This window comes from Equus quagga, chromosome 9 (assembly GCF_021613505.1).
Source record: "Equus quagga isolate Etosha38 chromosome 9, UCLA_HA_Equagga_1.0, whole genome shotgun sequence".
In the NCBI taxonomy this organism is placed as follows: Eukaryota; Metazoa; Chordata; class Mammalia; order Perissodactyla; family Equidae; genus Equus; species Equus quagga.
This window is the reverse complement of record NC_060275.1, coordinates 82,488,612-82,507,305: the sequence shown is the minus strand read 5'-3', so window position 1 is coordinate 82,507,305 and position 18,694 is coordinate 82,488,612. Positions and strand designations below refer to the sequence as shown.

The window sequence follows — 18,694 nt, the reverse complement described above, 5'->3', positions numbered from 1 at the left end:
GAGACAGTTATGCACCGCGCGGCCCCTAAGAACTGGGGCTGGGGGCTCGCGGCTCCACTCGGCCCTCCCATCGCTGCCAAGAGCCGAGAGCAGCGAGGGGCTCCAGAAGGGCCAGAATATTCCTGGGGATTTGGGGGTTTCCTGCCGGCGGGGGTCAGGCTGTCAGGGGCGGGGTATGACAGGCAGGCTCTCGTGCGTCGGATGTGCCCGGCCAGTCCCGTCCAGGGCAGGAGAGGCTGCCGGGCGCGCCGTCCCCACCCGCACGGATCCCGGGGCTGGGACGGCGCAGGGGACCTAAGGTGTGGTTTCCGGGGGTGTGGCGGAGCTAGGTGCAGGCCGGGCGGCGGGGCCGGGGCTCTGCGGGGCGGGGCCAGGGCAAATCCGGCGTTTGCCGAGGCGGAGGGGCGGGCCGGGGCGGGCCCTGGCGCCCCGGGAGCTGCCCCGCCACTTTTCCCTGCTCTCATCCAGGCGGAGGAGAGAAGCCCTCGAGACGGCTTTGGAGAGGCTGTGGGTTCTTGGCTCTCCCTGCAAACCCGGAGCAGCGCCAGTCCCCAGGGCAGGCTCAGGATGCGGCCAGGACGGACAGGGGGCGTGCCGCTGCGGCTGGTGTTAGTGCTCAGCCAAGGTAAGCGAGGAGTTTGCCCCGCATCGGCCGCGAGAGGGACCTGCGCGGGTCCCGGGGGCTGCCGGGAGGGGTTGTGCGGGACGAGGGCTCAGGCAGCGCGCGTCTCCGCTCTCGTTCCACGTGGACCAGGCTCCTAGCCATCCAGAGCCGGGTGCAGAGACTCCCCGTTCACGCTCTCCCCCGCCTGGTGTCCCCATAAGGCACGTCTCACCCTGCCTGTTGAACACCCTTCAAAGTCACCTCGGTGCGCGCTTTGGTTTTAGACACACACGCTCGGGCACCCATGCATAGAGGGAGATTAATGGGTGTCCTGGAGATGGAGAGTCCTGCAGCCTGGTTCAGACAGGTGCCGCGCCAGACCGGGACCAGTGGGTTCTGCGGGTCCCGGGAATCCGGTCTTGGCCGGCAGCCTGCACCTCCTCAGCGCTATGCCTAGCGGCTTTGCGGGAGCCTGGGAGCCCAAAGTGCTTCGATTTCAACCTAAGGGTATGAATAATGCCCCCATTTTTTTCAGGACGCTGCACTGATGTTTCTTCCTGTAGGGTACATAGAAAAAACAAGCACCTCTTAAATGCTTGGCAGAGGGGAATTCTTTCTTCCCGTCTGCCTTCCTCTTATTGTTATAACGTCGTCTGTTCAACGAAAGTAAACTTAGGCCAGGAAAAGTTCTTTCCACTTTCTTGATCTGAGCCGCCAGAATGAGCCGGAGCAGCAGCTCCAGCTGCAGGGCGGTGAGAGTGGGGCCCACCCATCGCCTGACTCCTTCTGCACTAAGCAGGGAAATGAGGCTGGGGGCGCCGAGCTGCTGTGCGACCATCGTCCATCAAGGGAATTTTCTCCAGACCTGATCCAGAGCCTAGTATGTGCTTGCTAGTTTCAATAAACTGAAGTTTACTGAAACTTTCAGTTTACTTGGTGGGAAAGAAGTCACATTTGTATTTTGTAGTTTGAGCAGCTATCAAAATAAAATTTAAAAAAAGGTCTCTGATATTCAAGTGTTTTTACAAAGAAGATAAATATTTGCTAAACTGTCCTCCTTTGAGGCATTTAGGCAGTCGCTACTTTTTATTAGGGAAGAAACCTAGTCCAGATGGACCCTGTGGCATTTTCTCCAGGTGAGAGATAACAGAGAAATGGCACCACCATCCCTACCCCCAGCAGCGAATAGGCATCATTAAGTTTTCTAACCTGTGTCTGGTACTTCACAGATATGCACTCCGGGGACCCCAAGAGTGTTCTGAGGGGCCATCAACCCTAATCTAGAGGTTTAAGATGAAGTTGGATTCACATTGAAAATCAGGCCCTGGAACACCAGAATCTTCCCAAAAGCTGACATCTAAATCCAATCTTTTCATTTCTGTTTAATTACCCCTTAACAGAAGCTATGGGAACATGACATCTTTTTCTTATCTTTGAACTGTTGAGGCTTGTTTTTTAAAGAAGAGTGAAAAATACTTTAGTGGAATGTGTTCCTGCAAGGCATAAGATCAGGTAGTGAGATTTTAACGTGGGGTTAGTTAATAAGCACAGCCCAATGCAAGCAAGCAGAGGTGATTTAAAATGACATCTGTGAGAAGATTTTGTATATTTATTCCCTCCTTCTGCTCCGATTCTTTGCAGACTTAAGGAACAGGTTTTCTCTTAATTCAGGATGATCATCATAAAGCTTTGTCATTGGTGATATCAATCCAAGGTCCTAGGGAAGCAGCATCGTTTTTTCATACCAAGAATATCCAAGATAAACATTGAATAATTGAATAATTGAAATCTCCAGGTCAGTGATAGCTGAAATTTTTTATGATTACCCTATCTGTATAAAATTTTGGGTCATTTATCATTACTATACGCACACATGTATAGTTGTTTATAAATTATATATGTGTACAATTGTTTGATATAAATACATACCAACAGTTAAAATGTGAAAGGCATATATACGTGTGTGTGTTTATACATCTGCATCCTCTCCAGCGTACATGCCGACCACAGTGGAAACTTAAAACCCTCAAATCTCATTTTCACACTTGGATTCACATTTGCTTTTCATAAACCTTCTCACAGGTATTTACGAAAAAGCAGTGCTCATAGTTTGGTTCCATATTATCACCTTTCATTGGTCATTCCTTGGTTTAAGTGCTTGCAACCCTGAGGCCTAGATAATCCATAAACTAAATAATAGGTCCGTGGAGAAAATGGAAATGTAGTTTTAAAGTGATGATGTCAGACATTCTCTAAAGTGTTGCCAGGCCAAGGACAATCCTCCCCCTGGGTTCTAGGCCTCATCTTCTCTCACTGTCTCTGGTACCCTGCCCCAGAGTCATCCCCTCTTTAAGGAGTATCTTCAGATCCTCTCCCTAATGTCCCCTCAGGCTGTAAATATTCTAGTTTTTCTCATAGCAAGCAAGTCCTCTTTTTAATATGTAATTTGGCGGCTCTTTTCTCCTGAAATACCCTCTCCCTCTGGCTTCTGCTCTCCCTGTTTTTGTCCTGTTTTCCCGGCTGTTCTTTCTTAGTGTCCTGCACGGGCTCATCTGTTTGGCCCAGTCCTTGGTGTTCACAGCGTTCCATCCTGGATCCTCCTCTTCATTCTACCAGTTTTCTCTGGGCCAATCCCCTGCTCAAGTCAGTATCTCTAGCCAGACTCCCCTCCTGAGTTCAGGATCAGTATTTCCATCTGCTACCAAGTATCTCCCCCTAGATGTCATCAAAGCACGGCAAACTCAGCGTGTCCTCAACTGAGGTCGACACCTGTCCTCTGAAATTTTCTCCTGTATTGTCTGCTATTGTTTAATGGCAGCATTATCGTGCAAAAGCTAAAACTAGGAATCTTCTCCCTTGTTTTCAGCCTCACAGCCAATCTCCCAAGTTCTGTTCATTCTGTTCCCCAACTCATGCAACTTGTGCTACCACCTGGTTCAGGCCCTCGCTTTTTTGTATCTGGACTCCTATAGTTTTCTGATTGGTGGGCCTGCTTTTGTCTCTTATCCTTCTAGCCCATTCTTCACCTTGGTACCAATGTTATCTTTCTAAACACTTACTTGTGTTCAATCACTCCCTTGCTTCAGACGTTTGGTGGTTCCTCATCTTACATAGGATAAAATCCGAATTTATTGGCATGTCCTAAAAAGGCCTTTGCCGTCTGGCTGTAGCCTGCCTATTCAGTCTTTTCTCTACCACATCCACTCCTGCACACACTTATGCACAAGCTTACGTGCTACACATATACACACACACAATACACACCCCCCAAAGCCATCTACACCCTTTTTGTATTCTGACTGCATCTGATTCTGTTATATTTAGTGCTAGAATATTTTCCAGACTATTCTCTTTGCTTTCTTTGCCTTGATGCGTTTTACCTTTTTCTCTCATCCGTTTGCAAATGACCATTGTCCAATGTTAGAAGAGACAACCCCAAGCAAAATTAGAAAGTAGAGAAGTTTTTCTTTTATAACAAAAAAGGAAATCTTGAGGTACTCTCTCATTTCTGGGATCCACCCTAAGCCATCTCTCTCCTCTCATCCTTAACCCCTCAACAGACTTAGGGCACCCTCTGATGACATAGCCCTCTCCCCCATGGCTCTCCAGCTCTACCCGCCCAGCCTTGACTGAGCTTTGCTTTCTTAACTACTGGTTTATGAGCCACTGTTTGACTTAAATTCATGGATTGGGGCTCGAGATACAGTATTTAAAAAAAATTACTTGTATGTTTCTGATATACAGCCAGGTTTGGAAATAATTGCTTAAATATTAGCACTGCACCTCGTCTTCCCTAAGAAATTAAATTTCCAGTGTTGCCTGTACTACCTTGTTGTGAGATGACCACCAAGACAGGTAGATTTCAACACAAGAGTCAGCGAATGCATCAGTTCAAGTGAATTCCCTTTAAAGTGAGTGCTGACTGCTCCTGTCTCAATGTGCTAACAGCCTTGGGCATATTAAAAGGGAGAAGCCTATTAATATAAAGAGATGAGCTTGTAATGATGGACTGTTAGACATTCAGTAAAATAAAGAGACATGCAGTCACTGTGTCAAAAATAAAGTATTTCAGGGAAAATACTTGGGGCAAAAAGTATCACCCTGACGTCATGTAAATGTTACCACTAAAGTCACAAGCTTTAGTCTGGACTATCAGCCCTGTTTAGCTTGAGATATTGCTGAAAATTCGGCACAGCCTATAAGAGAAAGAACCATGGAAGGCTATCATTCTCATCAGCGAGTCAAAGATGTGGAGGGTTCTTAGGGATTCTTTTTTCATTTGTTATTGTGACTAATGATTTACCTGGAAGAACACAGCAGAAGAATACTCTCTAAAGAGAAGAATCTTGATACCACAAATCCTCAGACAATCATAGATTCTGTGTATGAAGGTGATTCCTATGATGTCCCTTCACGTGATCCATAGGTGCTTTGTTGGTCTGGCCACAGTGAATTCCATAAAACTGTTTGACCATATTTTTATGCAGTAATGGCTATATGTAAGGCAATGTGCTAGGCATAGTGTGGAACCATAGGAAACTTGAAACATGGTCTAGAGAGGTTGCAGTCTATTTGGAAACGAGTCCAGGCATCAGGGCAGGATATTGTCTCAGCCCCCGGTGGATGCCTAACCAATTTCAGACCCTGCCATCCTCCTTTCTGACAGAAGTCCAATTGTTGGGTTACTCCCCTCCTCTGCACACGTTGGAGATGCAGGGGATGTTGAGGGGTGATTGGACTGAGCCAGTCCTGGTGGTCCCATACCTCTCGCCATGTCTGATTAAGACCTGGGCATGTAATGCACTTTTGGCCACTGAGATGTGGAGGGAGATCTGCTCTGGGAATTCTGGGAAAGAATTTTTCATTCCTCAGAGAGACGCTGGTTAAGAAACATATGTTCAGACCTAGACGTGAAGCTTGAAACAGCTATAGCCATCTTGCAACCATGATGTCAGTCAGCTTGAGGATGAAGCCAACATACTGGCCCAGTGGAAGGACAGAAAGAAAGCAGGTCCTTGATATTGTCTTTGAGTTTCTGAATTATTGAAATTCAGAGCCATTGTACCTCTTGGTGTCTTAAAAATTTTCCATGTATTTTAAAACCTAGTTATGTGCTTTTGGTGTGTCATTGTGTTGTCTGTGTTTATAACAGAGAGACGTAACATGAGTTTCTATAACATAACAGATGTCGTATGGTTGCATATAATTAATGGCTAAATGAGTGATACAGAACTAAATGTTGAGGTCCGAGAATGGAGAAATATCACTGTGACACATTTAAGTATCAAGTCCCCAGAGAAGTCTTCATGGGGCCAGGAGAGAATCATCATAGTTCAGACCTACTGTGAAGGACCTCAGAGGTTACAGAGTTTAGTGCTGCCCTTTTAAAATGGCTGTAAGTGATAATATGGTAATGTAAGATAGAGAGTAGCATACCCAGGAATAGGACACAAGCGTCCTAATTCCTCAGTCAGATGTTTTAGATGCTTGAATAGGAAAGAAGGAGGTCATTGTGCCCAGAACACATTTCTCGAGGTATTCACAGAGAGTGAGAGCTGAGAGGTTAGCGGGGCCCTGACTGTGAAGGGCCTTGTAAACCATGGTAAGGAGCGTGAATTTTATCCTGAGGACAATGGAAAGTTTTGAAGGGCCTTAAGCAGGGGAGTGACATGAGCAGATTGGTTCCTTAGGCAGATCACTGTGGCGACAGGGAGGATGGTGGATTGAATGGAGGCCATACTGAAGGCACCAAGACTACTTAGGAAAGAACTGGTTCTAGTTCTGGTTTAGTTTTGCTGAGTACGCCAATTGAGAGATGATGGTGGCAGTAAGGAAAGACAGCAAGGGAAAGATCTGAAAAATAGTAAGGAAGAATGGATGGGATTTAGTGATTGATTTACTATGGTGGCAGCAAGAGAGGGAGAAGATAAGACTGAGGTCTGGGTCTCTGATGTGGACAACTCATTGGGGTGCCATTTACTGAGACAAGGAGTGCTGAAGGAGGGCAAGTTAGAAGAGAAAGATGATCAGTTCAGCTTGACAGGTTGAGTTTGAGACATCCAGGTGTGCAGGTCTAGTTAGTAGATGATTATATACAGTGGTGTTAGGAGAGGACAGAGCAAGATGAGGATGGAGATTCAGGAGTCATAGGCATCTAGAGAGTGATTGAAGACATGGTGCTAGTTGATAAATCAGGCAAAGACAGACTAGAAGATGACTTTAGCTACAACCTGAGGAACTACCTTAGAGGGTCAGCTGAGGAAGCGGGGATGCCAAGGGAGAGAGAAGGAGCAGCTGGAGTAGCAGAAAGAAGGTTGTGGGAAGTGGGGCACCACAGAAATATTTTGAGAAGAAAGAGTTGGTCATAGGATCAACTTCTCCATGCAATTCAAGCAAGTCTGACAGCTTGGCAAGGGCCGTCTCCAAGGAGTCAAAAATGTAGAAACCAGAGCGAAGTGGGCAGAGGAGTAAATGGAATGTGAGGAAATGTAGACAGTGTCAGGGAGTTTGGCAGTAAAAGGGAGGAGAGCCTGGCTAGAGCGACAAGATGGGAGTAACTGCCTTAAAACAAACAAGCAAACAAACAGGGGAGAGACTTGCATAAAAATTATTATAATGATACTCTTTTTCCTTCTATTACTAATGGTACTGAATGATACACTTGTAATTTTGGAAAATTACCTTTGGGCACCTGTATGTGGCAGGGTCCAGAATACAAGAGGAGAGAGGAGGAACACTGATGTCTATGGAAAGGGTGTGATCAAAGACAAAGGAGAGGGAGAAAATTGGATGACCCACAACAACGGCTCCGGCAACAGCTTAGAAGTCACAGTTGATCATGTGAAGAAAGGCAAAGTAGGTTCTAAGGTATGAAATGGAGAGGATATTAACTAATGAGAGGAAGGTGAAGTTGATCAAGGCATGCAAAGAGGGGAAGGGAGCAGAGCCTTGAGGGGCGCGAGGGGAGGAGACAGCAGAGCTACGGCAATCAGCACCTCTCACTCTCCCGGGTGGCTGCTTGGATTGATGAGGGAGCCGTTGGATACATGTTTGTTCCAGAACATACTGACCACGCTAAAGTAGCTTTAACCAATAAGCATAGTGCAGTTTTTAGGGTGTGTCATATATGACGATATTCCAATTCTGGTAGTAGAATTAATAACAGTGCTTTAGTCTGATTTTCTAAAAAATTCTTTTAGAACTATGAATTTATGTTTCTCCAGTTAAGCTTTTAATTCTTTATTCGTATTTAGTATAATAAAGATCCTCAAAGAAATCTTTTCAGAAATCATAGTCCCTCTAGGACAGAGAATTAGTGTTGGCTTTGAAAATTTCTATTAAGTAAAATTTTAAAGCTTTTTATTCTGTATAACTCAGTGGTGTTTTCAAAGCATTTTAAAACATTTTCACTTAATCATATAAATTAGAAAAGAAATTAATGTCTATTCTTAATTTTGTTAAAGTTATAATTAGTTCAAAGTGCTTATATTCCAGCACTTTATCAGTCCGTGCATGCTGACACTTGTGCGCGTAAATTACATTTACTAACCAGTATAAACTTGCACTGCATATTTTGCTAATATTTTCAGGTCCATAGAATATTGGGACTGTTAATAATTTTCAAATATATTTTTCTCCCTTTGGGAGAGTTGTCTGTTTAGTTGCCCAAACAGTGCATAGAAACTGTGCAGTTTTGTCAGTGAAGATGCCCACGTTATTATGCTATGTTCTAAAAGGGTAACCGCAATTCTTCCTTTTATTAGTTTGAAGTGACTAGAGACAGTTTTTACTACAGAAGCCGTACATAACTCCTGATCATTGAAAGGCTTTCTGTATAAAAATGTGGTTAATGTTTAAACAGAGCACTGGAAATAAAAGAGTGATGGACACTGTATTGTCTGCGTGAGAGATTATTTCATTGTGTTTTGAAAAGCGTGAACAAAGCTATTGCGCCCATGGTTGGCTGGAACATTGGCAGTTGTCATTCTCCCCGATTCATTTGAGGGTGGCCTTTGTTGTCTTTGTGCAGCCTGATCTCATTTCCATGGAGACCGTGCAGAAATGCAGACTGAATCCAAGCCGGCTTCTGGTCAGTTCAGTTCGATAACTCTATTCCAAATTGTTTACCAGTTACCTTCAGGTCCTTTCAGCAAACAGCCTTTGGATCCTTGTTAGAATATGAACACTGAATCTTCTGGATTTTATAACCTTTCCTAAACCATTTTGTGAATGCTAGTGCACGAAATAGATATTTCAGAATAATTAACTTAGTTTTCTGTTACTTATTAACATTGTTCCCTGAGGAAAAAAAAGAGAAACTTAGCCTTGAAAATTGGGATACTTTTATGTGATTTTTATTTTCCTTCAGTATAAAGATGTAATAAATACCCCAAATAAAAAAATCTTAATGCAAAATTAAAAGATGATTAAATAAATAATTTATGTAAATTTCACAGTGTCTTAGTCCATTCACGCTGCTATAACAAAATACGACAGACTGGGTGGCTTATAAACAACAGAAATTTATTTCCCACAGGTCTGGAGGCTGGGAAGTCCAAGATCAAGGCACCAGCATGGTGGAGTTTTGGTGAGGGCCCCATTCCTGATTCATAGCCGGCACCTTCTCACTGTGTCCGAACGTGGTGGAAGGGGCTCAGGTCTCTTTGGAGACTCTTTCATAAGAGCACTAATCTCTTTCTTGAGGGTGAAGCCTACGCCACTCCGAAAGGCCCACTTCCTAATACCATTATCTTTGGGGGTTAGGATTTCAACATATGAAGTTTGTGATTAAGAAATCCCTTTATTTTTACAGTATTTAATTTTTGCCCTCAAATTATCAAACTTTAATATATATGTCACTTTATTATTTTTGTTGTTGCTGTTATGGTTCAAGTGAGATGTGACCTTAGCCCTTTTTAAGAATACAGTCCCTTGGGGCCAGTCTGTTGGCATAGTAGTCAAGTTCACTCGCTCTGCTTCAGTGGCCTGGATTCCAAGGTTCGGATCCCAGGCACGGACCTACACAGCACTCATCAAGCCATGCTGTGGCGGTGTCCCACATACAAAATAGGGGAAGATTGGCAACAAATGTTAGCTCAGGGCCAATCTTTCTCACCAAAAAGAAAAAGAAAAAAGGAGTACAGTCCCATGGTCTCTTACCTTTGTCTGTGTTCTCTCTTTCTGAAATACTCTTTGGCTGCCAACCACCGCTCTGTACATGACTCAAGTCTCAGCTTCACTGAGGTTTGTGTACCCTACAAAGCCTTCCCAACCCCTAATCCATTTTAGGTGTCCTTCTCACGTGGACCCTTTCATAGCAGTTGTCACATTCTGTTCAACAATCTGTTGACTTGGCTCTAACTCCCATCGACTGCAAACTCTGAGAAGACAGGGCCTGTTATTCTTTGCTTGTGCCAAGTTGAATTTTGTTGAATGAATGACGAATGCATGAGACGTGTGTGACAGCTACCATAACATGGATTAAAGGCACACTTTCTGAATGAATGCCAAACTCAAAACTTCCTAGTTTTTTTCCAATTAGAATATGCAGAAAGGCCTCTATTTGCAGGTTTGTCTGAATTTGCTAAAATATTTCTGTAGTTGGTAAGTTTTTTCCGCTTCTTTGACAGAGTTTGTTTGCTTTTGAAATGTTTCTCCTTTGTCTTGAAATAATTTTACTAGGATAGCTCTGTTGACAAGTAACAAGATGAATAAAAGTATCAGGACAGTACAGACATCTTTTTTCCCCAAAAAGCCCTTTCCTGTACCCCTTTTCTGTTCTCGTGAAGCAGCACCATAATTTATCTTCAGCTTGACTCTCTCTCCTACCGAATACATTCTTTAAGATCACTTTGCATCCTGTTTATCATTGTATTCCCAGGATGAGGCATATAGGAAGCGCCGAGAAAATGATTGATTAAAAAATTAAAATAAAACCAGGATTCAGATAACTGTGAAGTAAATATATCCATTGAAATACTAAACTTGATTAATAATTTCAGCTTGTAGGAGCTTTTCTTTATGAAGCAGAATATTTAATATCCTTATAGAAAAATGACATACTAAAACATTCCTCTTTACAGAAAAAATATTTATTTATAAATTCATATTTCTTTCCTTCTTTTGATATTTATATATGTGAAAAACTTTTTTCATAGATATACTCACCATTTATATGAAAATGAATGTTTTACTTTTCTTCACTTGATCTTTTGTGTATACTTTTCCATGCGGGCTTCATATTTATAACTTTACATTAATGCATCCTGCCATGTTATGATTAACTATTGTCCCATTGTTGCATATTCAGGTTGTTTCCTGTGGATTTTTTGCCCCTACTGCAAATAATGTGACTATAAATGTCTTTGTGCAAGATGCTTTTTCTTTTCTTTTTCCTTTTGGACAGTTTCCAGAAGAGGCATTCCTGAGTCAAAGATTACGTGTATTTTTTAGCTCCTGTAGCATATTGAATAATGTAGTCATCAGTAAGGTGTGAATTTACCAATTTCACCAACATTAGATTTTAATTGACTCTTTATAGTTTTTAAATTTTTTTTTTGTAGTTTGCTGGATATAAAGTGCTGCTGCGTATTTATTTTAATTCTCATTCTTCATATTCATCAGGATGCATTTTTTAAGTTAAAATTTAAAAACGCCTATCTTTTGAAAAATATATATAGATTAGGATATTCTAGCATTTAGGCTAGAAGAAACCTCAAGAGATCCTCTAATAAATGCCTCATTTTTATGATAACCAGCCTTTGAAATGACTAAAACCTAGGACTCCAACCTGCAGTGTGCTGCCCATCATTTCAGGGTGCCCTTCAGAATTTCCTTAGAAAATCTCTGACAAACTTCCCTTTGTCACCTGTTTCCCACAGGCTGATTATAATCCCTTTTCACTCGAGGAGTGGCAATCTAGTTAAGATTCCCATACTTCCATGGGTCAGAACCCTTTAGGGGGAAAGAGAAGACATTCTGTTTGCCAGAGCACTTTACTGCGAGTTACTGAATCTGGAGATTGTTCTGGTTAGCTATTGCCATGTAACCAATCATCCCAAAACTTAGTGGCTGAAAATGACAACCATAATTTGTTATCTCTCGTGGTTTCTTGGGTAGGACTTTGAAAATGGCTTGGCTGGGCAGTTCTGGCTCAAGGTCTCTCACGTGGTTACCATCAGAGGGTAGGAAGCTCTCTTTTCTCGTGTGGTCCCATCCAGTACTGTCTCCAGCATGGCGCTCTCTGGGAAGTCTGACTTCTTGTGGGGCAATGTGGGGATCCAAAGGCAAGTGTCTCAAAAGAAACTGCATGGCCTTTTCTAGCTTAGACTCAGAAATGACGCAACTGCATCTATTTGTCAAAGCAATCATGAAATCCCACCTAGATTCTGGGAGAGGAGATTTACTCTGTCTCTTGATGGGAAGTGTGTCAAATAAATCCCAGACATATTTTAAAACCACCACAGTAACTTAAGTTAATGGTGTTTACAAGCTGTTCATTGTTTAGACCAGATTTGCTCAACGTTAGCATTACTGACATTTAGGGCTAGATAATTCTTTCTCGGGGGGCGGGAGAAGCTGTCTTGTGCATTGCAGGATGTTGAGTGGCATCGATGGCCTCCACTCACTAGACGCCAGTAGCCAACCTCCCCAGCCCAGTGTGACAACCAGAAATGTATCCAGATTTTACCAAATGCCCTCTAAGGGACAAAATTGCTCCCAGTTGAGAACCACTACACTAAAAAAACAGTTATTAAGCCCATTTAATGTTCATGACATCATGGAAAGAACTCCAGCTCTGAAGAGTTAGTTAAATGCCATTTTTCTGGGTGACTTTGGGTAAGTCACAGGCAAACTATTCCTTGCTTTGCTGGGTCGTTGGGAGGATCAAATGGGATTATGAATGGAAAAGTATTTTGCAGACTATGAAAACATATGTAATGTTATTTTTTTTTTTAAATCCATCTACTTGGTATTCATCCATTTTTGTCATCATTCATTTATTTAAGGGACCTTCTTGGGGTGCCTAGTGTATGGCAGTGGAAGGTCAGACACTGGGGGAATCGGAGGATTCAAGGCAGCCCCTCCAGGAGCTCCACTTTCCATTTCTAACATCACCTGTGGAGGAGTATGGTATCACCTAGATCCTTATTGAATGTAAAATTTAACACTCAAAACAAAGACTTTTAAAGAAAAATTGCATTGTTTTTCTTAATGAAAGAGGGAGAATGTTACGCCACTATATTCCAAAAGCAGTTGTAAGGGTCATTTTGGGCTTTTGGTTTTGCATTAACATTTTTTTTAAGCCCTATAGCTATAAGCCAGATATTATAGAGCTTAAATCTGTATACAATGTGTGGTCATTTCCAAAAGGCCTATAATTTCTAAATTTAGTTGCTTTGTTTTTTTGAAGGGAGGGGAGGGCTTTCTACATTATTTTTGCATTATTGTCCTTTCAGCATGAAGACAATGCTATTGAAAATGATTTCCTGAGGTTATATATGTGTTCTAGCGATCTAATGTGACCTATGACTATTTTCCGCTGTCATACATATTCTAGATAATGATTAGCCTCAGTTTAGAGTTTGAAGTTTATTTTCTTAGTTTCAAAGTCAGGGTCTGAGTAACCACACTTCCTGCTTGTGTGACTTCCTGGAGGGTCCATGGACTGATAATGTTTTTTTGGCTTTCATGGTGTGCTTTGAGTATGTCTCAGCAAAATGCAGCAATGTGTCATCCTCCTACCCATTATACAGCAGTTCGCAGAAGCTTAAAGGGAAATTTATTCGGGGTATATTTTTCACGTTAGAGGTGAAAGTGGGATCACAAGTTGGCATGCCTTTTAAAGTTCTCAAAAAGTATGCCTTCCTCAGTAACACAACCATATAAATAGTGAAAACAAAACAAAACAAAAGAAAAACGGACTGTCTTTACTAAGCGCTCATTTGCTGGGCACTGGGTTGAGGGTTTTACGTGCATTGTCTGATCACACTGAGGTAGGCTCGTATGTTATCTGTTTCATAGGTGAAAAACCAATGGCTTATATTGGATGAGGAACTTGCCCAAGGTCACAGAGCTGTTCATACCTCAGAAGCCAAGCTCTTAGGCACTGTGAGATACTGTTGGTCTTCCCCAGTATGTGGATTTTTCAGTTAAAAAAAAATCCTTGTACTTCTAGCACTGGTATACTTCTGCCAATCATCACACCCAAATACAGTCAGTCTTCTCTTTAGGGTTCCCTATAGCTAGATAAAAAGCAAAGTTAAATATTCTCTAAAATTCTAAAGAGAAAATTAAATGTGTGTGTATTTGTATATACATATGTATGTACATCTATGTATGTATATTTATTGATGTATCTTTTCATCCATTGATTTATATATCTTCTCAGTAGCCTACATTCAAGCATCTTCCTTTGAACCAGTCCAGAACTCATATTTATTAAGTAAACTGGTCTCTATGGATCTCCCATTGTATGCAGAACTTATTGTTAGGTGGAAAGGTGAAAGAATCAGCGGACTGTCTGTTCGTTCAGTTGATCCACTACCCTGTGCTGGGCCCTATTCTGAGTACTGGGGGATATAGCAGTAGACACAATAGACAAAGTCTCTACTCTTAGGGATGAAGGCAGATTTACCATAAAAAGCTGAAGCTTAAGCTTCAGGGACTCTCGCTGTGGAGGCCCCTTCCCATGGGTTCACACAGCCTCATATTTTTATTAAACATGCAAAAGTTAAGATCACTGCCTCTTTTGTACCCTAACATAACACATTTCAACAAAGACATCAACCACAAACTAGTTAATAAATGTCATCAATTCAAAGAGTTTCTGGATTAATCCCTGTAAAAGAAAACTTGAGGTGCTTTGAAATACTATAGCTCCTGTATGATACTGGAAAACAGTCCTAAACATTTACATGATGCTACAAATAAAGAGTTATGAAAATGAAAGGAACTTTTCTTAACTATAAATAATAATTTTAAAAATTCAATTTACCATGACAGAAGAAAAATTGAGCTCTTTTTAGAGAATGTGATTTTATAAAATTATTGTCAAGTGAAGTGGTGATCAAAAGAGCCAAAAACTGTAGGAAAAAGGTATTACAGAAGTGTCTCAGGCGATCAGTAAAATATATGTTATTTTTTTTTTTGGATGTTTCAGCTTTTAAAAACGTGTAACTTGCTAGGATTGCTTTTCTCATTCGATAGGTATATTTAATTTTATACCATAATTTGTGTTACAATTTTGTAACTTTTTTCCTTAAAGAGCCACTCTCCCAAATTGTAAAACCTTTAATCCCTACAAAACTTAGATTGCCCCATACAGACTTCAATAAGGGAGGCAGGCAAATAAAAAAGATAAATATATAGCATATGAGGTAGTGATGCTCCATTGAGAAAAATACAGCATAGTAAGAGTACAGAGAATGCTGGGCAGTGGATGGGAAAGAGGAAGGTACTGTTTTACATAGGGTTATGTGTTAGTTATCTATTGCTATACAAAAAATTACCACATGTAGAATGACTTAAAATAATATACATTTATTATCTTCCAATCTCTGTGGGTCAGGAATTTAGGTGTGGCTTCATTGGGATCTTCTGCTTCAGGGTCTCTCACAGGCTGCAGTCAAGGTGTTGACCAGAGCTGAGGTCTCGTCTGAATGCTTAACTGAGGAAGGAGCCACTTCTGCTCACTTTGACTGTTGGCAGAATTAATTTTCTCTAGGGCTGTTGACCTGAAGGCTCAGCTCCTTGCTGGCTCTCAGCTGGAGGCTGCTCTCAGTTCCTTGTCCTGGAGGCCTCTTTGCGTCATCAAAGCCAATAGAAGATAGTGTCTGCTATCAGTATGGAAGTTACAATCTGGTGTAATGTGATCACAGAGGTGACATCTTGTGACTTTTGATTCTATGTTTTGAATCTTTAATTCTATTGGTTTGAAGTCACAGGTCCTGCCCTCCCTCTAGAGGAAAGGATCACACAAAGGCATGAATAACAGGAGATGGGGATCACTGGGAGCCCCTGACCACCACAGGTAGTGAGGACAGGCAGCTCTGCTAGATTGATGTTTGATACAGAAACAAGAAGGCAATGAGAGTGGGCATGATGCTCTCTGGGAAAAGGGTCTTCCATGCATAGGGAACACATGAGACAGGCCTGAGATCAGAGTGTGTTCAAGGAAGAACCAGGAGCCCAGCTAAGTGAGCTAAAGGGAGAGGGTAGGGGGTGAGGTCGGACAGATGAGGGAGCGAATGATTATGCAGTTATCGAGGCAAAACTTACACATGAGAACAATAGAGTAACATTTTGAGGTAGTACACCCAATAAGAGATGCAAATGGTGAGTGTTGAGGGAGTTAGAAGAAGGGTGCATGCAGGCTGGAATGGTAGGGGAAGATCTGAACCAAAAGTTTATGGAGAAGTGGCCTGTGAACAGAGCTGTGAGGGAAGAAATACTAACTTCAGTTATCCTATTGTTTCCATCTATTGCCTCGAGACATGTGAGGCATACCTTGCTCCTGAGTGAGTTAGTCAACAGGTGCTGACTTGCTAACTGCACAAAAATGCTCTTCTGCAAGAGAGAGAGAGACAGTTTCCCTTTTCACTCAGAAGGGATCAAGGAAGAAAGTGTAGTGAATTGAGGAGCTGATATTCCTAGGGGTTCTCCAGTCCTCTTGGCCACTGGGAGACAGTGAGGCGGACAGACGGCAACTCCCCCTCCAACATCGTTATGAAAAAAAGAGAATCTATTGAGTTATTAGGAAGCACTAAGTCAAAATAAATGGACCTAAAAAGCAACTGCAGTAGATTTTTGAAGACCTTCATTGCCTGCAAGATCAAAAAATGTGAAAGGGCCTCAAAATGACCTAAGTGCCACAGTACTCCAAGATTTGATGCAGTTACTTTGTCGCTAAAAAACTTGGATTTTTTTCACACAAAATATTAATCTTAAATAATATAACTGAAATTAGCATATAGCTCTCCTGTATTAATATGTGTGCATCTATGTATTGACAGAATTATCTTTAAAACTCTGAATAGTAAATTGAAATTTTCTAGTATAATCTGATTTCCCTGACTTAGTCTGCTGGGGCTACTATCACAAAATACCAGAGACCAGGTGGCTTTAACAGAAGTGTATTTTCTCACAGTTCTGGAGACCAGTAGCCCAAGATCAAGTGGTCATCAAGGTTGGTTTCTGGTGAGACCGCTCTTCCTGGCTTGTACACTGCTGCCTTCTTGCTGTGTCTTCAGGTGGCCTTCCTCTGTGTGCACATGGGGAGAGATTTCTCTGGTACTCTTCTGCTTTTTATGTAGACAGCAGTCCTATCAGACTAGGGTCACATTCTTATGATCTCTTTTAACTTTAAAGGCCCTATCTTCAAATACAGTCGCATTAGGAGTTAGCGTTTCAACATGGGAGTTGGGAGGGGGAGCAATTGATCTATAACACCCTCTTAAGCTTAATAATATATTAATGGATTTATTTCTGGCCATGCAAGTGATGCATATATTTCTTTGATATGAATGCAGAGTAATTGTCAAATAAATGATACATGTATATACTGTAAAAAAAGAAGAAAAAAAGATGGCCACAAGTCATGAAGCAGGAAATTATTACCCAGGTGTCAGATGGAGTCTCTCTGCTTCTTAAAATTGAGATAAGATCATTCAAATCCCTATTCCATCCTTGTAGGAAAATACAATGCCCTCCCAGGATTTCTCTGAACTCCCGGGACACATCCATTTTCATTGTCATTCAGCCCCCAATTTCCTGACAGCAGAGTTTTTGTTCTCCATTCTGTCAGATCTGCTATTTGATTTTACACTATGTACAAGCTAATACATTAGCCTGTTAACTGTTTCATGGATGCTCACAGATGACATGAGACTCCCGAGTCAGAGAAAAGGACTTTGTTGCTCACAGTACAGCAAGCAACATGAGCATGAGCATGTTTACATCAGCTTCCCTTGTGCTTCCTCATGAAGTCTCCTGGGGGCTACATGAAGGAGTCCAAATGGAAGCCTGCATAGGCAGCAGGTTGCATTACAAGAGAAGAACACTGAGCTTGGTGAACTTGCTGTTTTACAGTAAGAAATCAGGGGCCGGACCCGTGGCCAAGTGGTTGGGTTTGCAGACTTTGTTCAGATCCTGGGCACGGACATGGCACAGCTCATTAGGCCATGTTGGGGCAGTGTCCCACACGCCACAACTAGAAGGACCCACAACTAAAATATACAACTATGTACTGGGGGGATTTGGGGGGAAAAAAAAGGAAGATTGGCAACAGTTGTTAGCTCAGATGCCAATCTTTAAAAAAATAAATAAATAAAAATAAAAACATAAAAAGAAATCAGCAAGCCTGCTCTTTGTTTTGAAAGGAGATATTACCTCATCCTTCAAAGTTGCTTGCTGCAAACACCACCCTGATAAATGGTCCAGGTAAACAGCAATTAGGATCTTACATTCTTGGCATATCCATTGCATTATGTTGAATGGTGGCCCCATATAAGATATTTCTGTATTCTCGTCACCAAAGTCAGTGAATATTACCTTATTGAGAGAGATGGTCTTTGAAGATTGCTTTGCAGAGGCAGCTGGTAGGAAATGAATGTTGAAGCCACTTCTGGTGAGGGCTCAGGAAGAAATTAATAACATGTTATTGGAAACAGGAGGAAAGGTGATCCTTGTTATCTAGAGGCAGAAAATTTGGCCTAATTGCATCCTACAGTTGTGTGGAAAGTAGAACCTTCAAATGATGAACTTAGATATTTACCTGAGGAAATTTCCCAGCAAAATGTTGAAGATATGGCCTGCTGAATGTAGTAAAATGCAAGAAGAAAGAGATAAATTGAGGAAGAAACTATTAAACAAAAAAGAACAGTACTTAATGATTTGGGAAATTCTCAGCCTATGAGATTACAAAAAAAAAAAAAAGCCACTATTAGGAGACTCATCGTTAGGAGGGTGTGCTTGGAAGAGAAGGCCAAGGGTATAGTTGAAAAATGTTTTGCTGAATGGATTAGGTGTGTAATTCGTGGATCCTCTCAACAATCTTAGCAGAGGCCAGGAATAGAGATGGAGTTATGCGGG

General features: G+C 41.8%; 1 protein-coding gene across 2 annotated transcripts in view; it reads left to right on the top strand.

Moving 5' to 3' along the window:
* The first annotated feature begins 263 nt into the window (after positions 1 to 263).
* ITGA2 (integrin subunit alpha 2) overlaps positions 264 to 18,694 on the top strand; it is a 94,240-nt gene continuing 75,809 nt past the window's right edge. Inside the window, exons 1-2 of one of the 2 annotated variants that reach the window (XM_046671533.1) lie at positions 7,146 to 7,471; positions 8,634 to 8,693. In XM_046671533.1, the coding sequence (XP_046527489.1) occupies positions 8,666 to 8,693 (28 nt within the window). In that variant the 5' untranslated portion in view covers positions 7,146 to 7,471; positions 8,634 to 8,665. Of the gene's footprint in view, positions 626 to 7,145; positions 7,472 to 8,633; positions 8,694 to 18,694 lie in introns of those variants that run through there. The other variant, XM_046671532.1, reaches the window with a different exon arrangement.